We start from the raw sequence: 23,089 nt of genomic DNA on the forward strand, positions 1-23,089 counted from the left end.
GTGGAAATCTCAATTACTTAGAAAACAGTCAAGAAACACAAAGTATGCAAAAAAGATTTCTGAATTAGCAAAGAAAAAGTTAAATCTGAAGCAATTTTCAACAAAATTTTATTAAGATCGTGGACATGGATACTATGTTAGAATTGATGGCTAAGTCACTGTGTTAAAATTACTGGGAGTGCGAAGCTAAAAAACTAACATAGTCCTGCCTCAGAGAATTTATATTTTTAAAAGCAGAATGGGCAATAGTGTACAAAATAAACAAAAAAACACAAAGTAAGAGAAAGACAAGGTTCTATTCTTCTCTTTGACTACAATCTCCCTTTCTTTCTTCCTCCATGCCCTATTTGATTTCCTCATAGTCTTCGGGTCTTCATTTATTCCTGATTTCTTACTTTATCAATCTTGTTCTAGATTCTTCAATAATGCATTTCCTGTTTCTAGCTATCTCCTTTCATGGCTTGTCTACCTTCTGTAAATCTTTAAATGAGGATGTTGTGAAAATTCTATCCTAGGCTGTCATCTATCCTCTTTCTCCTGAGAAACTCATCTATTCCCATACATGCATTTATCAGTTCTTAGATAACTCATCTTAGTAATTTTTTTCCAGAGCTTAGTATTATCTCTACCCAGATGGCCAGCTGGTACTTCAAACATATCATGTCAAAAACTGAACTTAATAGAACTTTTTTTTTTCACTTATCTTGTCCTGTTCCCCAAATTTTCCTTGAATGTCACTGCCATCTTTCTAGTCACCATTGCTTGTAATCTTGTGGTTATCTTTAATCTTTTTTAGTGAGTCCCACACATCCCATCAGTGGCCAAATCCTCACATTTTTATCTTAGTAATATCTCTTCAGAATGCAATTCCTCCTCTCCATTTCTAATGAACCATTCTATTACAGGCTTTCCAATCTAATCAACCAGATTATTGTGATAGCCCTCTAATAGTACTTCCTGACTCTAGTCTACCCTTGATTCAACCTACCTTCTACACCACTAGTGTCAAATCTGTGGTGAGAGAGTGAGTTCACAACACTCTGGAATAAGGCTAGAACTAGATTAAAAACTAACTGGGAAATATGCAACAAGAGAAATAAAAAGAAAATAGAGCAGATAAGTTAATAATCTGTGTTTTCTTTTAGACATTAATAATAATGTGCTTTTCACTAAAGTGTATATAAGGTTTCTGTGGGACACATTAATAATAATGTGGTTTTCACTAAAATTTATATTCTACTAGAAAGATACTCAAATATATATGGAATATTGTACATTTGATAATTACCTTCAATGATTCAGATCACAATTTTCCATGCCTACCTATCCTGTGGGACTCTTGTCTATTTTCTAATATCTCCAGCTCATTTCAGGGACCCTACTCGATATGCTCTTTACATGAGCCTTGAAGAAGCTAAAGATTTTGATGGGCAACTAGGTGGTGCAGTGGATAGAGCACCAGCCCTGAAGTCAGGAGGACCTAATTTCAAATCTGCATCAGACACTTAATATTTTTTAGCTGTGTGACCTTGGACAAGTCACTTAACCTCAATTGCCTCAGCAAAAAAAAGAAAGAAAAAAGAAAGAAAAGAAAAGAAAAGAAAAGAAAAGAAAAAACAGAAGGGAAGGAAGGGAAAAGAAAGGAAAAGAAAAGAAAAAAAGAAAGGAAAAGAAAAGAAAAGAAAAAAAGGAAAAGAAAAGAGAAAAGGAAGAAGGGAGAAAGAGAGGGAGGAGAGGGAGGGAGGGAGGAAGGAAAGAAAGGAAGAAAGAAAAAAGAAAAGAAAGGAAGAAAGAAAAAAGCTAAGAATTTTGAGTTAGAAGAAGTGAAGGAAAGTGTACTCCATAGATACATCTATGCCAATGCAAGTAGTCAGGAAATTAATTTCTGAGTTCAAAGACCACAGTTAAGTAAATTTCACTGAAATAGGGTGGATGTGAAATCTCTTTATACAACAAGCCCGAAGATTTTACAGAGTTTAAAATGCAAAGAAAAGGGGTACACTTTTATTTATTGTAAAGGGGAAATCACTAACTTTTCTGAAACACTGGAATGACATAGCCACTATTATACACGAGATTGCTTTAGCTGCTAAGTGGAAAATGTCTTGGCCCAGAGACAGACTGGAAGCCAACAGGCTATTTAAGAAACTACTGTAACAGAGATAATGAGAGGGAAAGATGAGCTGAAAAGGAGTGACGATTATGTGAGAGAGGAGAAGCAAATAGATATGATAGATATTAGGAAGAGGAAGAAGCAGAATATAGTTCTAAGATTATGAACCGAATTGAAGTGCCTTTAACAGAAAAAGAAATTCTAGAGTGGAGTTAAGAGGAATTTTCCTTAATTCCATGAAATTGAGCTTGATTCCTCCTAGAATAAATGACCCTCATCAAATCTCTCATGCTTCTTTGTTTAATCTCTTATATATTCTTCATGTAATTTGTATTACGGTTATTTGTGTGATCTATCTTTGTATAACTCCTGGAAGGAATCATGTTTTATTCATTTTTATATCTCTAATGGCTTCTATATCATAAGCACAAAAAACAACAAACAAAAAGTTATACTTGAATTAAATCAATTACTTGCAACACCTTCAGAGTCTGTTATGTGCATGTAGATGTAGACTCTAAATGCTAGTTTCCATTACCAAAATTAGCTAAAATATTTTCTCTTGAAAAAGATTCTATGTAATTACAAAAGTAAAACATTCATCATGCCTATTTCTTTGTAAATATTTCCTTAATATCATAATTATTTAAAATCCTATTTTATCCAAGATCTTACTTATAAATTGCATTAAGTTTGCTAATAATATAGTTATCACTTATAATTTGTGAAGTACAATGTAAAAACTAAGAAAAAAAGACCACACACAAATTTTAAATTAAATATAAACACCTGAATATATTTTATGATTTAAAAATTTATATATAACTACTCTTGTAAGTATTCCTATATTGTGGTATCATTAGCAGTATCTTAAGTCTTTATATGTACCTTGGAAACAAACTATTTAAATTAAAATCACAGAGATACTATTAAATTCTAGTAAATTATATTATTCAAAAGTTTTTTTTCCCCCATTTTCCAAAGTCAAGATAAAAACAAATTATTCAAATAATTGCAATTTTGAAGCTAAATGGCTAGGATATAAATATCAAAACCTTTGACTTTATGAAGTCATATAAAAGAACAAATTCATTAGGTAAGGGGTGAAATTAATTTCCTTTTATACATTAAATACATCTATTAGAGGTTACATGTTAAATGAATATTTACACTTTGAATCTTGTTTTCCCAATGACTAACAACTTAATTTCGGGGATCATTAAAATAAAAGGGCATCACTCTGTAATCATTAATTACCTGTGTGAATTCGGCTATGTCTTTCTAGTTGACTTGGTTTAGCAAATGCCTTTTCACAAGTGTCACATTTAAATACTCTTGGCTTCTGAGAACTTAAAGAAGGACCTGCTTGATGTGTCTGCATATGCTCCTGTTCAATAAACAAAAGAATGAATTTTTTGAGACCTTTATGGGAAGATATAAATTTGGAATGGCATGGGAGAAAAAACAGTGGTCCCTCTCCCTCCCCAAAAACAACAACAAAAAAATCCCAATGTAGTGAGGATAATGAAAGTAATTGTTGTCTTTTATTAATTCTCTACTTTGTTCTATTTATCAGGTTGCTTAAACTTAGAGAATTCTGATCCTTAGAAGTCATCTAGTCCAACCTTATAGCTTGCACAGGGCCCAGAGATGAACAGATTTGCACAGTCAGCCAATTTATGAGACTCTTTACAAATACAGAATCTGAAAACTGAATGACATCTAAAAAAGTTGGTATATTCAGTATTGAGTATAACACCTTTGTTTTATACATCAAGAAGTTATGACAGACTGAGGTTAAATCATTTATCTAATCACAAAGATGGGGTTAATAACAACAACTTAGTTTATGGATTCTCAATTTATTCTTTTTGTAATATATATTCAAAGTTGACTACTACATATTTCTTAATATCTTTGCTGGTTCAAATGAGTTGAAAATGGTCTTCCTCTCCCCAAACTTTCTAGACCACTCTGTATGCACTTTTTTTTTTGCTCCAACCACGTCTCTCCATGAGTATACTTATCTGTATGATGGCTTTCTTGTGCTTCTCAACCTCCACCTCACCACATAGGAAAATAGAAGCTCTCTGAAGGAATGATTTTCACTGTTTTTTAATCTCTTTCTTGCCTATGCCCTGCAAAGTTCTTTTGTAATTTTGGGGTACATGGGGAGAAGGGAAGGAATAGGTAGAACTGTGATTTCATTAATGAACTCCTGGTATAGAAACTCCTTCCAGCACAGATCAGCAAATTTCTAGAATTTGAAGTTTTACAGTGAGGCACTGAGAGGGCTAGAGACTTGTACATGGTCACACAGCTAGGATATATCAGAAGCAAGATTTTTAAGCCAGATGTCACTGACTCCAAAGAAAATCCTATGATCTACAATGGCATCATCTCATGTATCATGCATGTAACAAATGTTTGGTGAATTGAAGCACTGGAAACTGTGCTAAATAGTGAAAGCCTTGTGGAAGAAGAATGACATACTTGGTATATGTTGAATTTGAAGTAGAAATTGAATTAGATTCTGAATTATGGTTAAGATTTGAATAGGTAGAAAGGTGAAGAGGATTCCAAGTGGTATGGCATGAACAAATGCTTTAAGTAAAGACTGAGCATAAAGTCTTTGACTGAGAGCTATGACTAGGCAGTGATGGAGACGCATCAGTAGGCTGTAACCAAACTCATATGATTAATAACAGAACTATCTAGAAAACTGGAAAATGCATTAAAAGTAAGAAGTAGTCATTACACTGGGTTGTGTTATTAGGACCCTAGGAATAAGTAAAAGCATAACAATCATAGATGGTGTTTTAGGGAAAGTAAAGCATCCCTAGCTCTCAGCTTTTGAAGTACTGAGATAGTGCAGTGATTAGAGCACTGAAACGGCTGTCAGGAAGACAAGTTCAAATCCAGCCTCTGATATTTCCTAACTGTGTGATATTTGGCAAGTCATATAACATGTCTGCTTGAATTTCCTCAACTGAAAATTGGGGATAATAATAATATCTATCTCAACAGGGTTGTTGTGAGGATTGAATGAGACATTTGCAAAGTGAAGGGCCCAGTACATGATAGGGTGCTTAAAAAATGCTCATTTCCTCCCTTATTCTCTCACTTCTAATATTCAATCATTTGCCAAGATATCACATCTAACTATACAATATCTCTGACATCTGTCCTGTTCTCTCTACCAACATAGCTGTTACTTAATTCTATTTACCATGACTATTTCAAAAGCTCCTAATAAGTGTCCTTCTGGTCTCTGAAATCCTTTACACCATCACCAAAATAATTTTACTTAGGCACAGATCTGTTTAGTCATTACTCTATTCAAAATCTTCAGTGGCTCCTTAAGGCAATGCCTTTAGTATAAAATATAACCTTGCTATTGTGGCATTTAAAACCCTCCATAAACTGGTGCCAACTTAGCTTTCTAGACTTATTTCACAGAGAGCAAGAGCGAACTTCACCCTTCAAGACTAACTCCCCCCCCCCCTTTTTTTGTCCCTGCTTAGAATCTATTAGCTTTCTTCAAGGTGCCTTTAATGATTTCTTCCAGTTATCAGAGTTCTCTCCTTTAAATTACACACTTATTTCCTTAGTTTAATGCAAACTCCTCCAGGGGATGGGTTCTTTCATTATTACCTTAGCAGTTCCCTTTGGTTGAACAATTCTCTCTTAATTGCCAAATCTGCAACCTTCCACACTATTAACCACCCTCCCCTCCCCCGTTAGACACTCTTTCCCTTCTGGAAGTTTATGACACTATTCCTTTTGATTCTCATCCTACCTAACCTACCTACCCCTACCTAGTCTAACTTCTTAGACTTTTCTACTGCCTCATCAATCTAATCATAACTTCTAAGTATGAGTGTGCCCTTAGACTCTGTCTTGGTTCTAATTCTTTTCTCTCTTCATTCACATCCCTTAAGTTTACTTCTATGTAGATAACTCCAAAATATACATATCTGGCCCTTGTATCTCTTTCCCTAGAGCTCCAGTCCAGTATGACCAACAGACTAATTTAAACTAACATTTCTAATTGGATGTCCCAAAGGACTCAATATCAATATCAACTTCTACTCTTTACTCTCCCTGTCCCTACAGTTTTTTCACATCTCTCCCCTTTTCTACTGTCATTTTACAACACCATTCACGACCTTATCACTTTTAACTTGGATTATTCAACAGCCACTTAATTGGTCTTCTTGACTCATGTTTCTCCCTTTTCCAATCTATCCTCCAAATAACAACCAATATGACTTCCCTAGCATAAATATGTCTATGCCATTCCCCTATGAAGTTCACTGCTCTCCATAAACTTCTAGGATAAAACAAAAATTACTGTTTGGTTTTTAAGACTCTTCATAAAATATCCCTAGCCTACAATTCAGCCTTTATATATTATTCATCTTCATGTACTCTAAAGTTGAGCCAAACTGATTTTCCTATTGTTCCTCAATTGCAACACTCCAGAATCTCCTATCTCCATGTATTTTGTACTAGTTGGTTCCTAATTCTGGAATCTATTTCTTCTTCACCCTGTCTCTTAAAAATCTATAGCATTTTTCAAAGCTAAGGTCAACTTTCATGTTTTACATGAAACCTTTCCTGATCACTCTAGCTACTACTGCCCTCCTCCAAGTTTATTTATTTTGCATATAAAATGTATATGTATAGTTTCTCTTGATATAATGTGAGCTCCTTTGAGGACAAAGACTTTCATCTTAATCCTTCTATCTCCAATATGTAGTATGTATGTAGTTTAACTACTTTATGTAATGTCTGGGACATAGAAGGCACTTAATACTTGTGACACCCCCCCACACACACACACACTCTACACTTCATACTCTCCAAATGCATTTCCACATGCAAAGTAAAACAGAAAAAAGATAACTATAAGTGAAATTTGTATCTATAATTATGTAGTTTGCTACTTAAAACAAGTTATGACAAATTTCACATTACTTTCAAAGCTGTCTTGTATGCCTGTGTCTCCTTATATGTCTCTTTTCTCTTTTGTTCATTTTCTTTTAAATGCTTCAATGACCCTTCCTCTTTTTTTTTCCTCTTGCAAACATCCCTAGCCTTCTCCCCAAGAAATCCCCTGACCTATAACTTGAAAAAAAATAAAACCAAATAAGCAGAGAAAAACAAAATAAACCCATTCATTGGCCACATCTGAAAATGGTTAATACATACTTGGAGACTGCTTGACTGAAATGAATTTTGGCATGAATGTACAAATACCACTATAAGAGTAAAGGCAGAGGAGCCAGTTAAAAGGCTATTATAGCAATACAGGTAAGTTAAACTAGGATGCTTCTACTAGTAAAAAAAAAAAAAAAAAAAAAAAAAAAGAAACACATGGATACAAGATACACTGTAAAAACATAATTAAATGGACTTTAAGGATTGATTTGAAATGTGTGATAAGGAAGATAGAGAGGGGTTAAAAATGAATAAACATGATGTTTTTAATCTGGGGAGATGGGAAAATTACAGTGCTATTAATAGAGGAAGAAAGACAGATGAAAGACAATCAGGGCAAGAGATGATAAATAGTTCTGGACATAAGAATTGGTGGGATCTCTAGTTGATGTTTTAGGAAGGCAACTGAAAACACCTGTGTGATACTTCTGAAGAAAAAGCCTGGAAGAGTAGTGACAATTGAGTAATAACATATATCAATACTATTCTTTGGAGCAGTGTCTTATACATATATTTTTGAGGTACATATGCACTTAACATCATAAACACCAGATTTGAAAGATTACTTTGGCATCTAAACTTCTAGTATCTGAGGAACAGTGTTTATTAAACCTCATCATATACACTGTGCAAGGTATTATATATAGCTTTTAGGGAATTTATGTATCAAAGCTGCCCAAAACTAGGCTTGTTAGAAAATATTCACAGAATTTTATAATCCAAAATTAATTTATTTCCTCATGTCACAACAAACAGAACTAAAACTGTTTCAACTTGATCAGATTATTTCTACTAAACATAAACAGACAATGTATAAAAGTATTTGGAAAATTAAGAATTAATTTAACTTCAAGTTAATCATTTAGCTTTACAAAACAATAATAACAAAATTTACATGCTAGTATATTGCGTTTTACAAAGCACTTTATATGTATTTTCTCATTTATTTCTCATATAATTCGATAATTATAAATCGTCATTTAAGTTGCACAATCTTGTGAGACAGGGGCTATTATATTCCCTATTTTAAGGAAGAAACTGAGGTAAGGAGATAAGAGGCAAGATTCTAGGGTCACCACTGTTCAAAAAAACAGAGTCCAAACAAATAAAAGATCTAACCTAAGAAGTTCAAAAGAGCATCTTTATCTTGAATACTGATGCATGAATAACAATTTCTAAAAGTAAACAACAAAATTCAATAATGGCATCTAAAAAAAAAAACAGAATGTAAGATTTGTAAAGTCAAAAGATAACTATCTGACTATATTTAGTGCCAGTTAACCTAATGTCAGTAGCCATCAACTGTTCAAATGCCAATAATGATAAATCAATTCACCAATAAAAATGATGTTATTTTAGAAAGGAAATCAATCTGGCACATCATTTTTATAGGCTAGTGAATTAGGATTCCCAGAGCTTATCAAAAGCTACCCACCAAAGTCTTGAGATGCTTATTATGACAAACATACAAAGAAAAATTCGCTATTGAGAACTACATTCTACCTTCTTTGTACCTAATATATTTTCACTTTTATATTAAATGTCATAAATAACTGATATGTAATTTTGCCACATTAAGCATTCAAAATGATTTTAAGTTACACCATTAAATACATCAAAATCTAATTTTTTCACTCTTCTCTTCCTTGACCACTAATTTTATTTTGTTCTTAATTGCATATTACTGTTCCTGTGATGAAATGATCCTGAGAAGCAAGAGGGCAGACAAATCTCCAAAGGATAAAGAATAGAGTGTGCAAAACTTCCAGCCCCAAAGGAAAATGGAATTACAAATGAAATGCATTTCCATGCCCCTTGACTATTTAGTTTAGAAAAGGATCCCATGAAGTACTGAGGTGGTGGGAAGGCCATAGGTAACAAACAATTGCCTAACTTTGAGGTATCACTATTCTTTGGAGGCCTAAAAAGGGAAGTGTCTTTTTTCACTAAGCACTGTGTTGGGAAGGAAAGAGTAGCATTTTAGTAGGGTTTAACCAGGAGTGAATGCAAGGTATGCCACAAGAAGACTAAGCTTAGATGAATGAAAAGACTCAGAAGAAAGCACCTTCTTAGGAGTTATCTCCTACAATCCTAACTGAAGGTTGTAGAAGAACTTAAAAGGTTAAGAAAAGGTAGAATCAATAATGAATAAGACCAGGGAAAAGAAAGCTAGGTAGGAAAGAATAAGAATCTATGTAACCTTTCAAGTGATTAGTCCTTTTTCCTATCTATCATTGTAGACCCCACACTATATGCTATTTTGTGCTTTACAATGCTTCACAGTAAAATTCCTATAAAAAATACATGGCGGTATATGACATTTAGTAGAGAACAGAAAAATTAAGAAGACTTTGCAGATGCTACCAATAGGAGACCTCAACTTCATTCCATCTATTGAACACAAACCCCCATTGCTGCTGTTGTTGCCCCCAAGTCAAACCACCCAGAATCACTGTCATCATGTTTATTGATATCACCATTGATCATGAGCACCAGGATTGGACTGCTTTCAGGATATTTGCAGACAAGTTTCCAAAGACAGCAAAAAACTTCTATGCACTGATAATCCTTTTGTTTGCAAGGGCTCCTGCTTTCCCAGAATCACTGCAGAGTTTATTAACCAAGGTGATGGCTTCACATGTTATAATGGCACTGGTGTCAAGTCCATCCACAGGGGAGAAATGTTCTGATGAGACTGCAATCTGAATCACATTGCCTTCACAATTTTTGTACCCAACAGAAACAATTCCCAGTTTTTCATCTGTTTTGCTAATATTTATTTGTTGGTCAGCAAGCATGTAGTTTTTGACCAAGTTGAAAGAAAGCTAAGTAATATGGAAGCCATGGAATACTTCCATTCCCAGAATGGCAATATCAGAAAGAAAATTACTATTGAGTATGAACAATTTTTCTTGTTTTTTGTTTTGTTTTGGTTTTTTTTTGGGGGGGGTGTTTGTTTTGTTTTTGGTCTTTCCCACTAAATCATTCCTGATTTGGGAAATATTTCCCATTTCTGATTTGCATTAGCATTGTAGTATAATTTACAAGTGGCAAAAAGTAAGTACCTTTTCCTTTTGGTCCCTACAAGTGGAATGCTTTGCCTTCTACTTTCTTCACATGTATACTAACCTCCCAGCTAGAGGATCATAAGGGCAGGAAGAATTCTAAATTTTTAAAAAATCAACCTCAGTATTTAAGCACAGTGGAGCTCACAGTAGGTTAAAAAATCTATTACTTCTCACTTCCTTTCCCCTTTTCTCTCTTCCCTGAGCCACCATATCAGTACTTCATGATCTCTTCATGAACTATTAGAATAGCCAAATTGTTTTCTCTAGGTAGAATTCTCTCTAATCTATACACATTGTTGCCAAATCAACAAAACACACATTTCTCTCTTCTAATGAATACACCAGATATCACTCAAGAAGCTTCAGTTAATTGCTCCCTATTGCCTCTAAGAAAAATATAAATTGCCTTGTTTTGACATCTAAAGCCCTTCATGGTCTGGTTCCACCCAGTCTTTACAAACTTATTTCACATTACTGTCTCATGCATTTTATTGTAGCTAAACTAGCATTTGTTATTTCAGGAGAAGATATTCTTTCTTCCATCTTCATATCTTTGAATCCTTTCTTTACTGAAATGCTTTCCCTACTTGCCTCCACTATTTCGAATCTCTAGTTCCCTTGAAGGTTCAATTTAGATACCACTTCATATAAAAGTTTTCCTGTTCTCTCTATAGTGTTAGTACTCTTCCTCTCCCAGAAATTTATTTATATATGCTATATGTATATATGTTGTTATCTTGTAAATGCCCATGAAAATAAAGGGACTGTTTCTTTTGTCTTTGACTCCTATGTAGGTCTAATCTAGTGTCTTGTACACTAAATTTAAAATGCATACTATAGTGTAATAAATAAATTTGAACCTCTTTGTTTTTGTACCAAGTCTGAGAGAATTATTGATTGTTTTGCTGAAGAGCAAGTATTTTTCCTCTTCATAAACTCTTAGATCCAATTTCATGCTGGTATTATATAGGAAAGGAGTGAATCTTTTAACCAATATTTTATAAAGTAAATTTTTGGATCTTTTAAAAATATATTCTTCAAGTCAAAAGACACGATGATGGAATTAGACAGTGTTGAAAATGGGAGCATAAAGCAGCATTCATTGAAGGATCAGATACCAATATTTATAATATGTGATATAACAATTACCCAATATAGTTATATTCTTAAAAGGTTCAAAGGTTCAATCAGAAAAAATTGGGGATCCAATATAGACTAATTTCACTAACAAATTATGTTTCCAGTAACATTTATTAAACATACCAGAAAAGTATAAGTATCTCTTAAATATTTATAGAATTTGTAATTTTGAGTGTTGGTGATAATTATTTTTCAAAGCATTTGAGAACTCTTTGATTCCTTAGACCACTGATTTCTTCTAGTAGGGTTTAATAACATTTCTTTTGAGGAAAAGAAAGAAGGAGTTCAAGTCCTAACAAAACCCACAATTGCTTACATCCAAAATCAATTATTTTTGATAAAATAATGGTTGTTTAAAAGCCCAATAATGATGACATTTAACTATTCTAAAAGAAAAAAATTACCTTGAGATGTGTTGCCCGTTTGAAGGCTTTACTACAGATGGGGCAAACATGGATCCTCTCTTTGCCATGAACTTCTTTGCTATGGTGCATTAACATGGTTACAGATGAGAAAGTGCGATTACATTCAAAACATTGGTGTACTCGACCTTCTTTTTCAGACTGAGTGCTTTTATCCAAGTTTGGTGAAACATCAGTCACCTGGAAAAAATAATGCAGAGAATTATTTTATATTTTTAACAAAAATGTTTATTCCTTCTATATAAGTTGCATAAAGGTCATTAAAAGCAATGACATGCATGTCACTATTTCCTTACCCCCATTTTTATATTTAAATAGTTTTACTGATGTATGTAACAATGAAAACGTCCATCCATACTTTAAACACTCATCCAAGCTGCATGTTTTGTTGACCTACCAACTTTCACAAAAAACATGTATAAATTCAATTCAAAGTGTTCCTTAAGGAAATAAAGAACACATAACTGAAAGAATATTCAATAATTATGGTTAGACCATGCCACTATAAGGACATAGTAATAAAATTAATTTAATATTTTATTATGACATTAATCAAATTAACAAGGGGTACTTAATAAAATTTGGTAAAATAACAAAATTTATTTGAAAAAACAAAAACATCTAGAATATCAAGCAAAATGATGAAAAGAAGTAGAGATAGAAGGCAAATGATACTTCCAGATTTCAACCTATATTATAAAGAGTAGCCATCAAAATCATGTGGTATTGGTTAAAAAAGAGGAGATAGATCAATGGAACACATTGCACAAGGAAGCATCAAAAATAACAGAACTCAACAACCCAGTAATTAATAAAACAGAAAACATAAATTGCCAAGGAAAAAACTTCTTGTTTGATTAAAACAACAACAACAACACAACAACTATGAAAACTGAAAATCAGGTAGAAAAGAGGCTTAGAATATTTTATATCACACTTGACAATATATTCTAAGTAGATACATGAACTTAATATTAAAGATCATATTTTTTTAAAAATTAAAAAAAGAAATGAATAATTTCTTTTTTATAGCTATATGCAGAAAGTATTAACTAAAAAAAAGATAGAAGCACTTATAAAAAAAGTTTATATGAAACTAAGAAAGCTTTTGTACAGAAAATAATAGTGTATCTAGGATAAGAAGGTAAATTGTCAAATGGGGAGAAAATCTTTGTATCAAATTTCTCTGATGAAGTTTTAGTATTCAATATATATCATTATATAAACACAGAAGTGTGTGTATGGATGTATAATTTTGTGTATTTCCTAATAAATGGTTAAAGGATATAAACAAATAGTTCTCAAAAGAACTTCAAGTATTCAAAATTACATGAAAGAATGTTCTGAGTAAGAGAAGAGCAAATCAGAAAAATCCTGAGGTTTCACCTCACACCCTATAAATAAGGGAAAATGACCAAAACCAATAATAGTTAACAATAGAGGAGTTGTGAAATGATGGACCCTGTTGGTAGCTGTGAAATGATATCACCATTTTGGAAAGTAATTTGGAATCAAAGAAATAAAGTGACTTAACATGTCCATACCCTTTGAACCAGAAACTATTGCTGGATTCATATTTCAAGGAAACCACTGATAAGAAAGAGCCTGTATACTCAACAATATTTATAGGGGAATCTTTTGTGATAGTTAAGAATTGGAAATAAAGTTTATTCTCATCAACTGAAGAATGATAAAACAAACTGTGATCTATGAATGTAAAGAAATATTGCTAGGCTGTAAAGGAAGGATTCATATAATAAATATAGAAAAGCTAGGAAAGAACTGTATAATCTGAGAGAATAAAGTAAGAACCAAGAAAATAATAAACATAAAAACTACAAAATGCAAATGGATCAACAGCAATCAAAACCAAATCAAAGTGAATGTAACATATTATAAAAATCAAGAAGGGCTAAAATGAAGAGAGACACTCCCAACCTACCCATCCCCTTTTATGGAGCTGCAAGTTTGATAGACATTACATTACAAATGTTTTCAGACTTTTTCAAACTATTCATCAGTTGTACTGTTTTTCCTCTCTTAAAAAAAACCACTATTTGTAATATGGAACGGCTTTACATGAGGGATAGGGAAAGATACTTGGGATAACTATGAAAATTTAAGAAACAGAAGATACCAATAAAAACTTATTTTTTTAAAAAAAAAGAATCACTGGGATTACCTGAAAACTCTGATTTTTAAAAAAATCATAAAATGAAAATGCCAAGAACCATTAATACCAGAAGGCAAGGTAAAGACTGAATTCACTGATCAGCTCCTGAAATCATCCAAGAATGTTACAATCAAAACTGATAGCAGAAAAAAATACCACAAGCATCCAAAAAGGTTTACTGTTTCTATACTAAAAAAGTATAATCAACGGGGCAGCTAGGTGGTGCAGTGGACAAAGCACCAGCCCTGAAGTCAGGAGGACCTGAATTCAAATCTGACCTCAGACACTTAACACTTCCTAGCTGTATGACCCTGGGCAAGTCACTTACCCCCAATTGCCTCAGACAAAAAACCCCAAAAGCACTCCCTATAATCAAGATCATATAAGACCTGGTAGCTTCTACTTAAAATGACAAGGTATCTTAGAATACTTTATTCCAAAAGGCAAAAAGATAGAAGCTTATAACCTGCAAAGCTGAGTAAAATACTATTTAGAAAAATAAATTGACAACTTTAATGTAATAAATTGACTTTCAAACATTTTAAATAAAAAACCCAGTAGAGTAGGAATCTCAACATAAAAACAGAAGACTTAAGGGAAATTTAGAGAAGTGTTTTTGTTTTGGCACTTTTGGAAGTGATGATAAAATGATGAAGTACTACCTTTCTTGGGAGAAAGAAGAAGCTAGAACTCCTTCAGAACTCATATCTTCAAAGGATATTGAGGAGATTAATTAAGAAAAATAGAGGTCCTGGAGATAGAATGGTTCTCTTCTTTTTCTAAGGGCATTTGGGGGAAAAGAGAAGGGTAAAAGGAATATATTAGTGTCATAAGGAAGGTTGTCTCATTATTGGGATATCTGAAGAAATATGCATATGTGGAAGAAAGGGATGAGAAGAATAAATATCAAATATACCTAATTCATGAACAAACAGATACATGTAAACAGTTGATACAAAAATATATCAAACACAACATGGAAATGAGCAAATATAAAGAAGTTAAGAAACTAAACATTGATACCATTGATGCTACTACTACTCAAAAAAGTTTTAGAAAGACTATATTTTCCAATAGTAATTGCCATAAAGACATGAATCAACTCCTATTTCTCATGGATGAGGTAAATTTTTATTGCCACTCTCCAAATTTTTCAGATAGCCATAAATCATTCCACCATAGTATCTTCCACGCACATATATAAACCCATACTTATGTCACTGAATTGAATTGAAAAATAAATTCCACCAGCATTCTATGTCATTCTTCATCTGTAGGCATAACATTGCCCTAATTATAGGAATTTTGCAATCATGTTATTAATATATCTTGACCAGACATAAAAAGTTGAATCACAGCACAGTGTTCTTTATTCCTTTCCTAAGCTCCCTGAAGGCAAAGCATAAATAAGGTTCAACTTGAAAAATTCAACAAAATACAAAGAAAAAAAATGAGACTTTTTGCACAAAAAGGATTTTATGTTTTACCGGAGAGATATAATGTAGAGAAATAAATAAGTATAACTTAAACTTGACTCTCCTAGTATTTAGCCCAGTATTCTCACACTTAGTCCTTAATCAATGTCCTTAATCTTTTTTTGTATTCTACTGTACTGTTTTTACTATTCACTTGCCTGGGTATACTGACATCTGCTTATTGCACTGTGGCTCCTTGGAATCTCTGCTCCTGCTATTCTAACAAAAATTCCTACCTTCTCAATTCATTCAACATGTACCTTATTGTTCCTCAATTTAAATGATACTTTGCACTCTTCTGAGCATTTCATATCAGTTAAAACACTGAGCTGAGAACTTTATACCCCACTGATACACCTAAGTCATTCCTCAATATCCCTCATACTCAAAGTCCATGCCATGTAATAACAACAACAATAACGTTAATATTTGCATGGAATTATTAAAGATTTGCAAAGCCCTTTACATATTAGTTATCTCTGCTATCCTAATTCTGTGAGACAGGAGCTAATTCATATTTCCATTTTACAGAGGCTATTATTCTATCCTTATCCTTGTGATCATTTTTGTTACTAATCTTCTAACTTCCTCAATGACTTTTAACTTAGCCCATGGACGTTATTCCAGGTTGCTTTAATATTCATTTCAGATGCTTCCAAAAGTCAAATAATTCCATGTCCTTGTTAACTATTTTAAATAAAATCTGTTTTCTATCTTTCCTTCAACTATATACTGTTCACTTTTTTTTTTAAAGAACTATTTGACTTAATAATCTCAAATTCTGAAACTCAATTCTCTGATCAGAATGCTTTAATCCTTCCTCTGGGTCACCTAAATCACAACAAAGCAGAAATATAAAGGAAACAATTCTTTTCTATACTGATGATATTTTTTATTATTTTATTATTTTTTTTCCCTGAGGCTTGGTTAAGTGACTTGCCCAGGGTCACACAGCTAGGAAGTATTAAGTGTCTGAGATCAGATTTGAACTCGGGACCTCCTGAATTCAAGGCTAGTGCTCTATCCACTGAGCCACCTAGCTGCCCCATTTTTTATTATTTTCAAGCAAGAGTTAAACTTGGCTGCCAAATTGTTACAACTAAAAACTCTGTATGAAGGAGATATCTAAAATTTAAATAAATAGTTCTAAAAAGCCCTGAGGCAGCTAAGTGGATTGAGTGCCTGCCTTAGAGTCAAGTAAGACTTCTCTTTATGAGTTCAAATCTGGCTCCAGATGGTTATTATTTATGTGACTCTGAACAAATCACTTAACCCTGTTTGTCTCAGTTTCTTCAACTGTAAAATGAGCTGGAGAAGGAAACAGCAAACCATTCCAGTGTCTTTGGAAAGAAAATTTCCAAAGGGATTGTTGCACACAACCAAATTAACAACTAAACGACAAGAACAAAAGACTCATTTGATAGCAAATCATTTAGCTATTTGGAATTACAATTTTGCTGTTAGTTCAATTAAGATGGTCTCTTTAGAAGTTTTGCTCAAAACTGGTCTTTTATACAAGCTACAGATTCTTCTTTGATCAATATGGCTAGTTGTTAACACTTTCCCTTATAATTTGGAGTGTTTCACATCAGCTTTTCTATGTATTGTAACATAAAACAAACTAGCAGTTAACTATCTGAAAGATTACAAATGTTTTTACCTTAGATAGTTATTTTCATGAAATGAAATTAATTTCATGAAATTAATTCTATCATTACATCAATGAAGAAAAAGATAAAGGAAAATAAAGTTTATTTATAAAGTAATAAAAGCACTTCATATCTGGTTTTTTTCAATAGCCTTTCTCCTGGTCTTCCTGCCTCGTCTCTTCTCACTCCAGTCCATCTTCTATTCTTCTTGACCAAACTCATCTTCTTCTTAAAATCCAACTCTGACAATGTCACTACTCTGGTCAATAAATTCCAATGTCTACCTTTTGCTTCTAAGATCAAATATAAAACCTTCATTTGGTTTCTGAAGTACTTTATTTCCTGGTTCCTTCATACCTTCATATTCTCTTAATCCTTATTCTCCTCCATGTACTATAATCCAATGGAACTAACCTTTTTTCCATTCTGTATACATTTAAGTTTATACTTGTCTTTCTCATATGACTGATTTTCTATTTGTTTCTGGTCATTGTAAAGGTCTTACTTTTTTGTCATTAGTCCTTAATTTTTTTTTTTTTCTGTATTTCTACTTGGTTTTTAATTTAACTTCTTTTCCCAAAACAGAAGTTTTTCCAGGCAGAAACTTTTTTTTGCAAATGATGATGTTGATGCTTTTTAAAGTATGAAACTTTTAAAATGCTTCGTTTTCAAATACAAGATTATAATGAAAATTTACAATGAAACAAATATTTACATTTTTACACTTTTTACTAAATATGTTTTCAAAAGAATTATTTGATTTGATTATGTCAAAGCAAGTATTTTTACCCCTAAGGGAATATTTCCGATAATCAGAACCAGGTAATTTCATAATGTGCTTTTGGAATTATTGATTCATCTGAAGATAACTTTAAGGAAGCTCACAACATCTTTGTTTAGTACTTTTATCTCAGTACAATAAAAGTATTTGTCTTCTATAATCACTATTCTTTTTGCCCCTATTTGTCATTGGTTTTGATTAAAAGGAAAAAAAAAATTGGTAGATGTAATTTATTGATAGTTGAAGACTTTACAAGAATTCTTTCAGAAATGCCCCTCAATTCAAGATCAGGGTAAGTTTGAATTAAATATATTTCATATGCCTAATAATGAGTCTTAACTATACTAAAATATCTTTTATCCTTTAAGTTTTTATAACTGAAATAAATTATTTTATTACATAGTTGTTTCTTAATATTAATTTAGGATGTCTGCTTCTATTATATTCTACCTAAGTAATTTCTTTCTACCAGGGCATAATTATTCCCTTCTTTTCTTTATAAAGATTCTTCAAACAGAAAGTCAAGTTGATGGGCTTTTATTAAACACCTCTTAAGTGTTAGGCACTGGGCTAAGTACTATAGATGCAGAGGCAAAAAAGCATTTCCCTTCCTTCAGGAATCTCAGTCTAACATTCAAACAATTATGCATCTTGAGAACAAGATATATGAATGATAAACTAGAGATAAGTTTAAGGGAAGGAATTAATATTTAGGAAGACCAGGAAAGGTTTCTCTTAGAAGGAGAGATTTAAGCTGAGATTTGAAGGAAACCATGAAAGCCAGGAGATAAAGAGGAGGAAAGAAAATTCGAGGTATAGGGAACAATCAACAAAAAGATATGTAGTCAGGAAACGAAGCACTCTGAAAAGAGGAGTAGAAAGAAAGCTGGAATTAAAGGATCATAGAATAAGTAAAAGGGAGTAAAATGAAGTAAAAGACTAGAAAAGTAGGAAAGGGAAGAAAGAGCCAAGATCTCATTACTGAGCATATACCCCGGAGGCTCAAAGACAGATAGTCCTCATATCCATATCAGCTTTTCTTTTCTTTTTTTAAAATAAAAACCCTAAGCTGGAAACACTTGGTACCCATTATCTGGAGAAAAGCTAAATAAAAATGTAAGAAGAGAATACTATCAATCTTTTTGCTTCAATAAACATCTTCCTAATCCCTCCCCACTGCCCTTCCCACCTCAACCTCCCTACCCTGAGAATTGCATCATATTTTGCTTTTCAAAAAGTAATGCTTTTCACAAAGAGCTTTCGCTTCTCTCCTCATTTCACACAACTCTGATGCCTTCTTTCCTACTACCTTTTCCTTTACTTTAGCCTCACATTAAGTGAAGACTCTTCTTTTTGCCAAGGTAACTCCCTCTCTCCCATATTTACAAATGTTCTGATGTTCTCTAACTGACTGTTTCCTGTCATCCTTGCAATCTCACTGACCTTCAATCTTGCCCTCTCTATTGGGCATTTCCCTACTGCCTACAAATGTCTACATCTCTCTCATATTTAAAAAAAAAAAAAAAAAAAAAAAAAAAAAAAAAAAAAGGCCCTCACTGGATCCATCCATTCTCTACTAGCTTCATTTCCTCCTTTTTGAGGCCAAACTCAAGAAGGTAGTCTAAAATCAGTGTCTCTACCTACCACTTTTCTTCTGACTTTAATTTTTTTGCATTCTGAATTCTGACCTCATCATTCAACTGAAGTTGCTCACTTTGGTTACCAATGTCTTAAGAAAGTTACAAAGTTACTTAATTGCCAAATCTAATGTCCTTTTCTCGGTCTTCATCCTCGACCACTTTGCCACTTTTAATACTGTCTGAATTAATTTCCCTGCTAAGGTCTTTCCTCACTCCATTGTATCCTGAACTCAACTGTCAAAATGATCTTCCTGAAGGCCAATATCTGACTGTCATCACCCTAGTCAATAAATTATTGCCAGGATCAAATATAAAATCCTTTTGTTTGACTTTTAAAGTCCTCCCCAACCTGACTCATTCCTCTATTTCAAGTTTCCTTATTTCTTCCTCTCCTTCATATATTCTACAATCCAATGACAATGTCCTTATATTTGCTGTTTTCACAAAATATACTTTATTTTCTGACTACATTTTCACTGGCTATTCCTCATGCTTGGAACTCTTTCCTGCTGCATCTCTATCTCCTGGCTTCCTTCAAATCACACTAATATCCTACTTTTTGACAGATGCCTTTCCCATTCTTTCTTAATCTGAATGTCTTTCTTCTGAGATGTTCTACAATTTATCCTGTATATATTTTGTTTGGACATAAATGTTTGCATGTTCTCAGCCCCATTAGACTGAGCTCATTGAGAGCTTAGCAAGCACTTAATAGTTATTAACTGACTTTAATTCTACTGAATCTAAAGCATTTAGATATCTAAGAATTGTCAAACATAATAGCATGCTGTACCTGATAGGTAAGTTCATCAGAATTGCCTGAAGTTGAATGTGGTGTGTGGCTCACTAGTATTACTTGCTGCGATCCTGACCCACCTTGGCCAGAAAGAGAGGAATCTGTGAGTAAAGCTGGGAACTGTTGAGCCTAAAGAAAGAAAAAAATATCACTGTATTAACTGCATGATTATCACAGTAAACAATCATTTTAAAAATATTATACACATTAAAGGTGAAACATATATTTTGAGAATCCTATCAAGTTCTAGAGCTGGAAGAGATCATATAAGTCATCTAGTACACCCTGTTATTTTACAGAGAAGAAAATGGAGAAAGGTTTATAATTTTGCTTTAAAAAAATTAAGCTGACAACATTACTTATTACATAAATTGTAACAATTTACAAGATGGAAGTAACATTATTTTACAAAAAACATAGCTGATCAAATGGAGTAAAAATCAGTTAATATAGATCAAAATGATGTTTTTAAATTTAAGTCTCAGAACTTGTAATATCCTAGATTCAAGGATACTTTATTTTATAAAGTAGGAAAGTGGGAATGAAAAGTGATACACTTAGGGTTAGAAAAAAGTTGAGAATGGGAATTAAGAGGTAATGAATACGTCAAAGAAATTAGAAAAATTAGAAAGAATTATAATTGTAATCTAAAATTAGAAACAAAAAGAAGATAAAATATCGATACACATTTCTAGTCTCTAGCGTGGAGGAAATAGTTAATTAAGAAGTATTATTTCTTATTTGAAACTTAAAAGTGAAATGAAGGAGAATACTACACATACCCAGAAATAGAGTGTTGAATAGAGCAATGAACTTTAATTCAGGAAGGCCTGGATTCAACTCCTGATTCATATAATTAAGATGTATGACTCCATGGAATTCACTAAACTAATCTAAACAGAGTAAGACTAATACTACAAATACATGGTGGTAATAACAATAGTACTTAATCCCATTATAGTAAAGAAAGTTACAGGCAAAAAAAAAAGAAGAAGAAGAAAGTTACAGGCAAGTACTTGAATAGCAGCAGTTATTTTCTAACTCATGAAAAATATTCATTTAAAAGCTTAATTTCATCCTAATACAGCTAGAACATTTGGTGAAAATGTGCAATGCAGTACATGTAACTTTCCATCAAGTTTACTACACAGAATAAATACATTGCTAAATAACATGCAATAATTTGTCTTGTTCTTTAAAACAAAAACAAAAACAAAAACAAACTGAATAGCACTTTCCCAAAATTTCTTATAGGCCCTACACCATGCTTACTCAAGGCCAATGACCTTTCATGCTTCTAAGAGTTGACCTCTCCTAACCTCCTAGCCTTTACTTCATGGTCTAAGAACAGTAATCAACACCACCAGTGTTTCAGGAAACAGTGTCAACTACTTACTGGCTTGCTTCATTGTCTGTTACTTTTCAGACCAGAATCCCTTTCCTTCCCCCTACCAAAGCACTGTTCTTAAGGGCAGACGCTGTTTAAATTTGTATCTCCAGCAATGAGTACAATACCTATTAGTCAACAAGTGTTTACTAAGCCTTTACTATGTGCAATTTCACTGAATATGTATCCTTCATGCCTAAAACGATTTCATTCTTAATATTCCCCTTCCTTGCTTCTTTTAAAGGCTATATTCCAATTATCCTGCATATATCATATGGACACTTTTGTTTGAATATAACAGGGGTTCTCAAACTACGGCCCGAGAGCCAGATGCGGCTCACTGAGAACGTTTATACAGGCCGCTAGGTTTTGGCAAATGGGCTGAGGGGGGAGACAGAGTGTGACTTTTTGTTTTTTACTATAGTCCGGCCCTCTAACCATCTGAGGGACAGTGCACTGGTCTCTTATTTAAAAAGTCTGAGGACCACTGGAATATAGCCTTCCTCAGTGGACTGTAAACTTCTTACTTTTAATATTATTTTATATTTCTATTGTTGAAATCCTCCATAAGGTACTACTCATAATGATGTCAGTCAACAAACATTTATGAAGTATCTACTGTGTAACTGGCATTAAAGGCAGTTGATATAAAGAAAGGCAAAAAACAAATTACTATCAAGGAGCCTATAATCTAATGGGGGGGGGCAGCAAGTAAATAAAGTAAATAAAAAAAGATATATACAAGATCAACAGAAGATAAACAATAGTGGGAAAGCACTAGAATTAAGTTGCAACTTTAGGGAAGCCAGGAAAGAAAGGGTAAGAATTTTCCGCATGGCTGAATTATGTTAAGGAAAATGCCACTCTTGGAATGGAGGCAATCCTTTGTCAGTGAAATCAAGTTTTAGCAGGTACTATCTATGCTGAAAGTGTTGGGGTATGGCCCAGTCTGTTTATTAAGGATCCTTAATATTTTAGAAAGACACATCATCAACAGCCTTACCAACTGGTAATGAATATTTTTGACCATGGCCAACCTTGAGATAAATGTAAAAAATGGCCTTTGGTATTATTTATTGTATATCTGCTTTATGCTTCTGAGGTAATGGTGGCATGAAAGGGGGTAAAGGATGCCAAGAATCACACAGTTTTTAGGCCCCTAATAAAATTTAATATACCACCATCATTCAAAAATTCTGAAATCTCTACCATTTATCATCCC

General features: G+C 33.0%; 1 protein-coding gene across 1 annotated transcript in view; it reads right to left on the bottom strand.

The window, feature by feature from the left end:
* ZNF236 (zinc finger protein 236) overlaps positions 1–23,089 on the bottom strand; it is a 223,298-nt gene that overhangs the window by 11,606 nt on the left and 188,603 nt on the right. Inside the window, exons 29-31 of the mRNA XM_074273648.1 lie at positions 20,478–20,609; positions 11,949–12,146; positions 3,371–3,500 (exon numbers count right to left, since the gene is read on the bottom strand). Of these exons, the coding sequence (XP_074129749.1) occupies positions 3,371–3,500; positions 11,949–12,146; positions 20,478–20,609 (460 nt within the window). The remainder of the gene's footprint in view (positions 1–3,370; positions 3,501–11,948; positions 12,147–20,477; positions 20,610–23,089) is intronic.

Source organism: Sminthopsis crassicaudata, chromosome 1 (genome assembly GCF_048593235.1).
Source record: "Sminthopsis crassicaudata isolate SCR6 chromosome 1, ASM4859323v1, whole genome shotgun sequence".
In the NCBI taxonomy this organism is placed as follows: domain Eukaryota; kingdom Metazoa; phylum Chordata; class Mammalia; order Dasyuromorphia; family Dasyuridae; genus Sminthopsis; species Sminthopsis crassicaudata.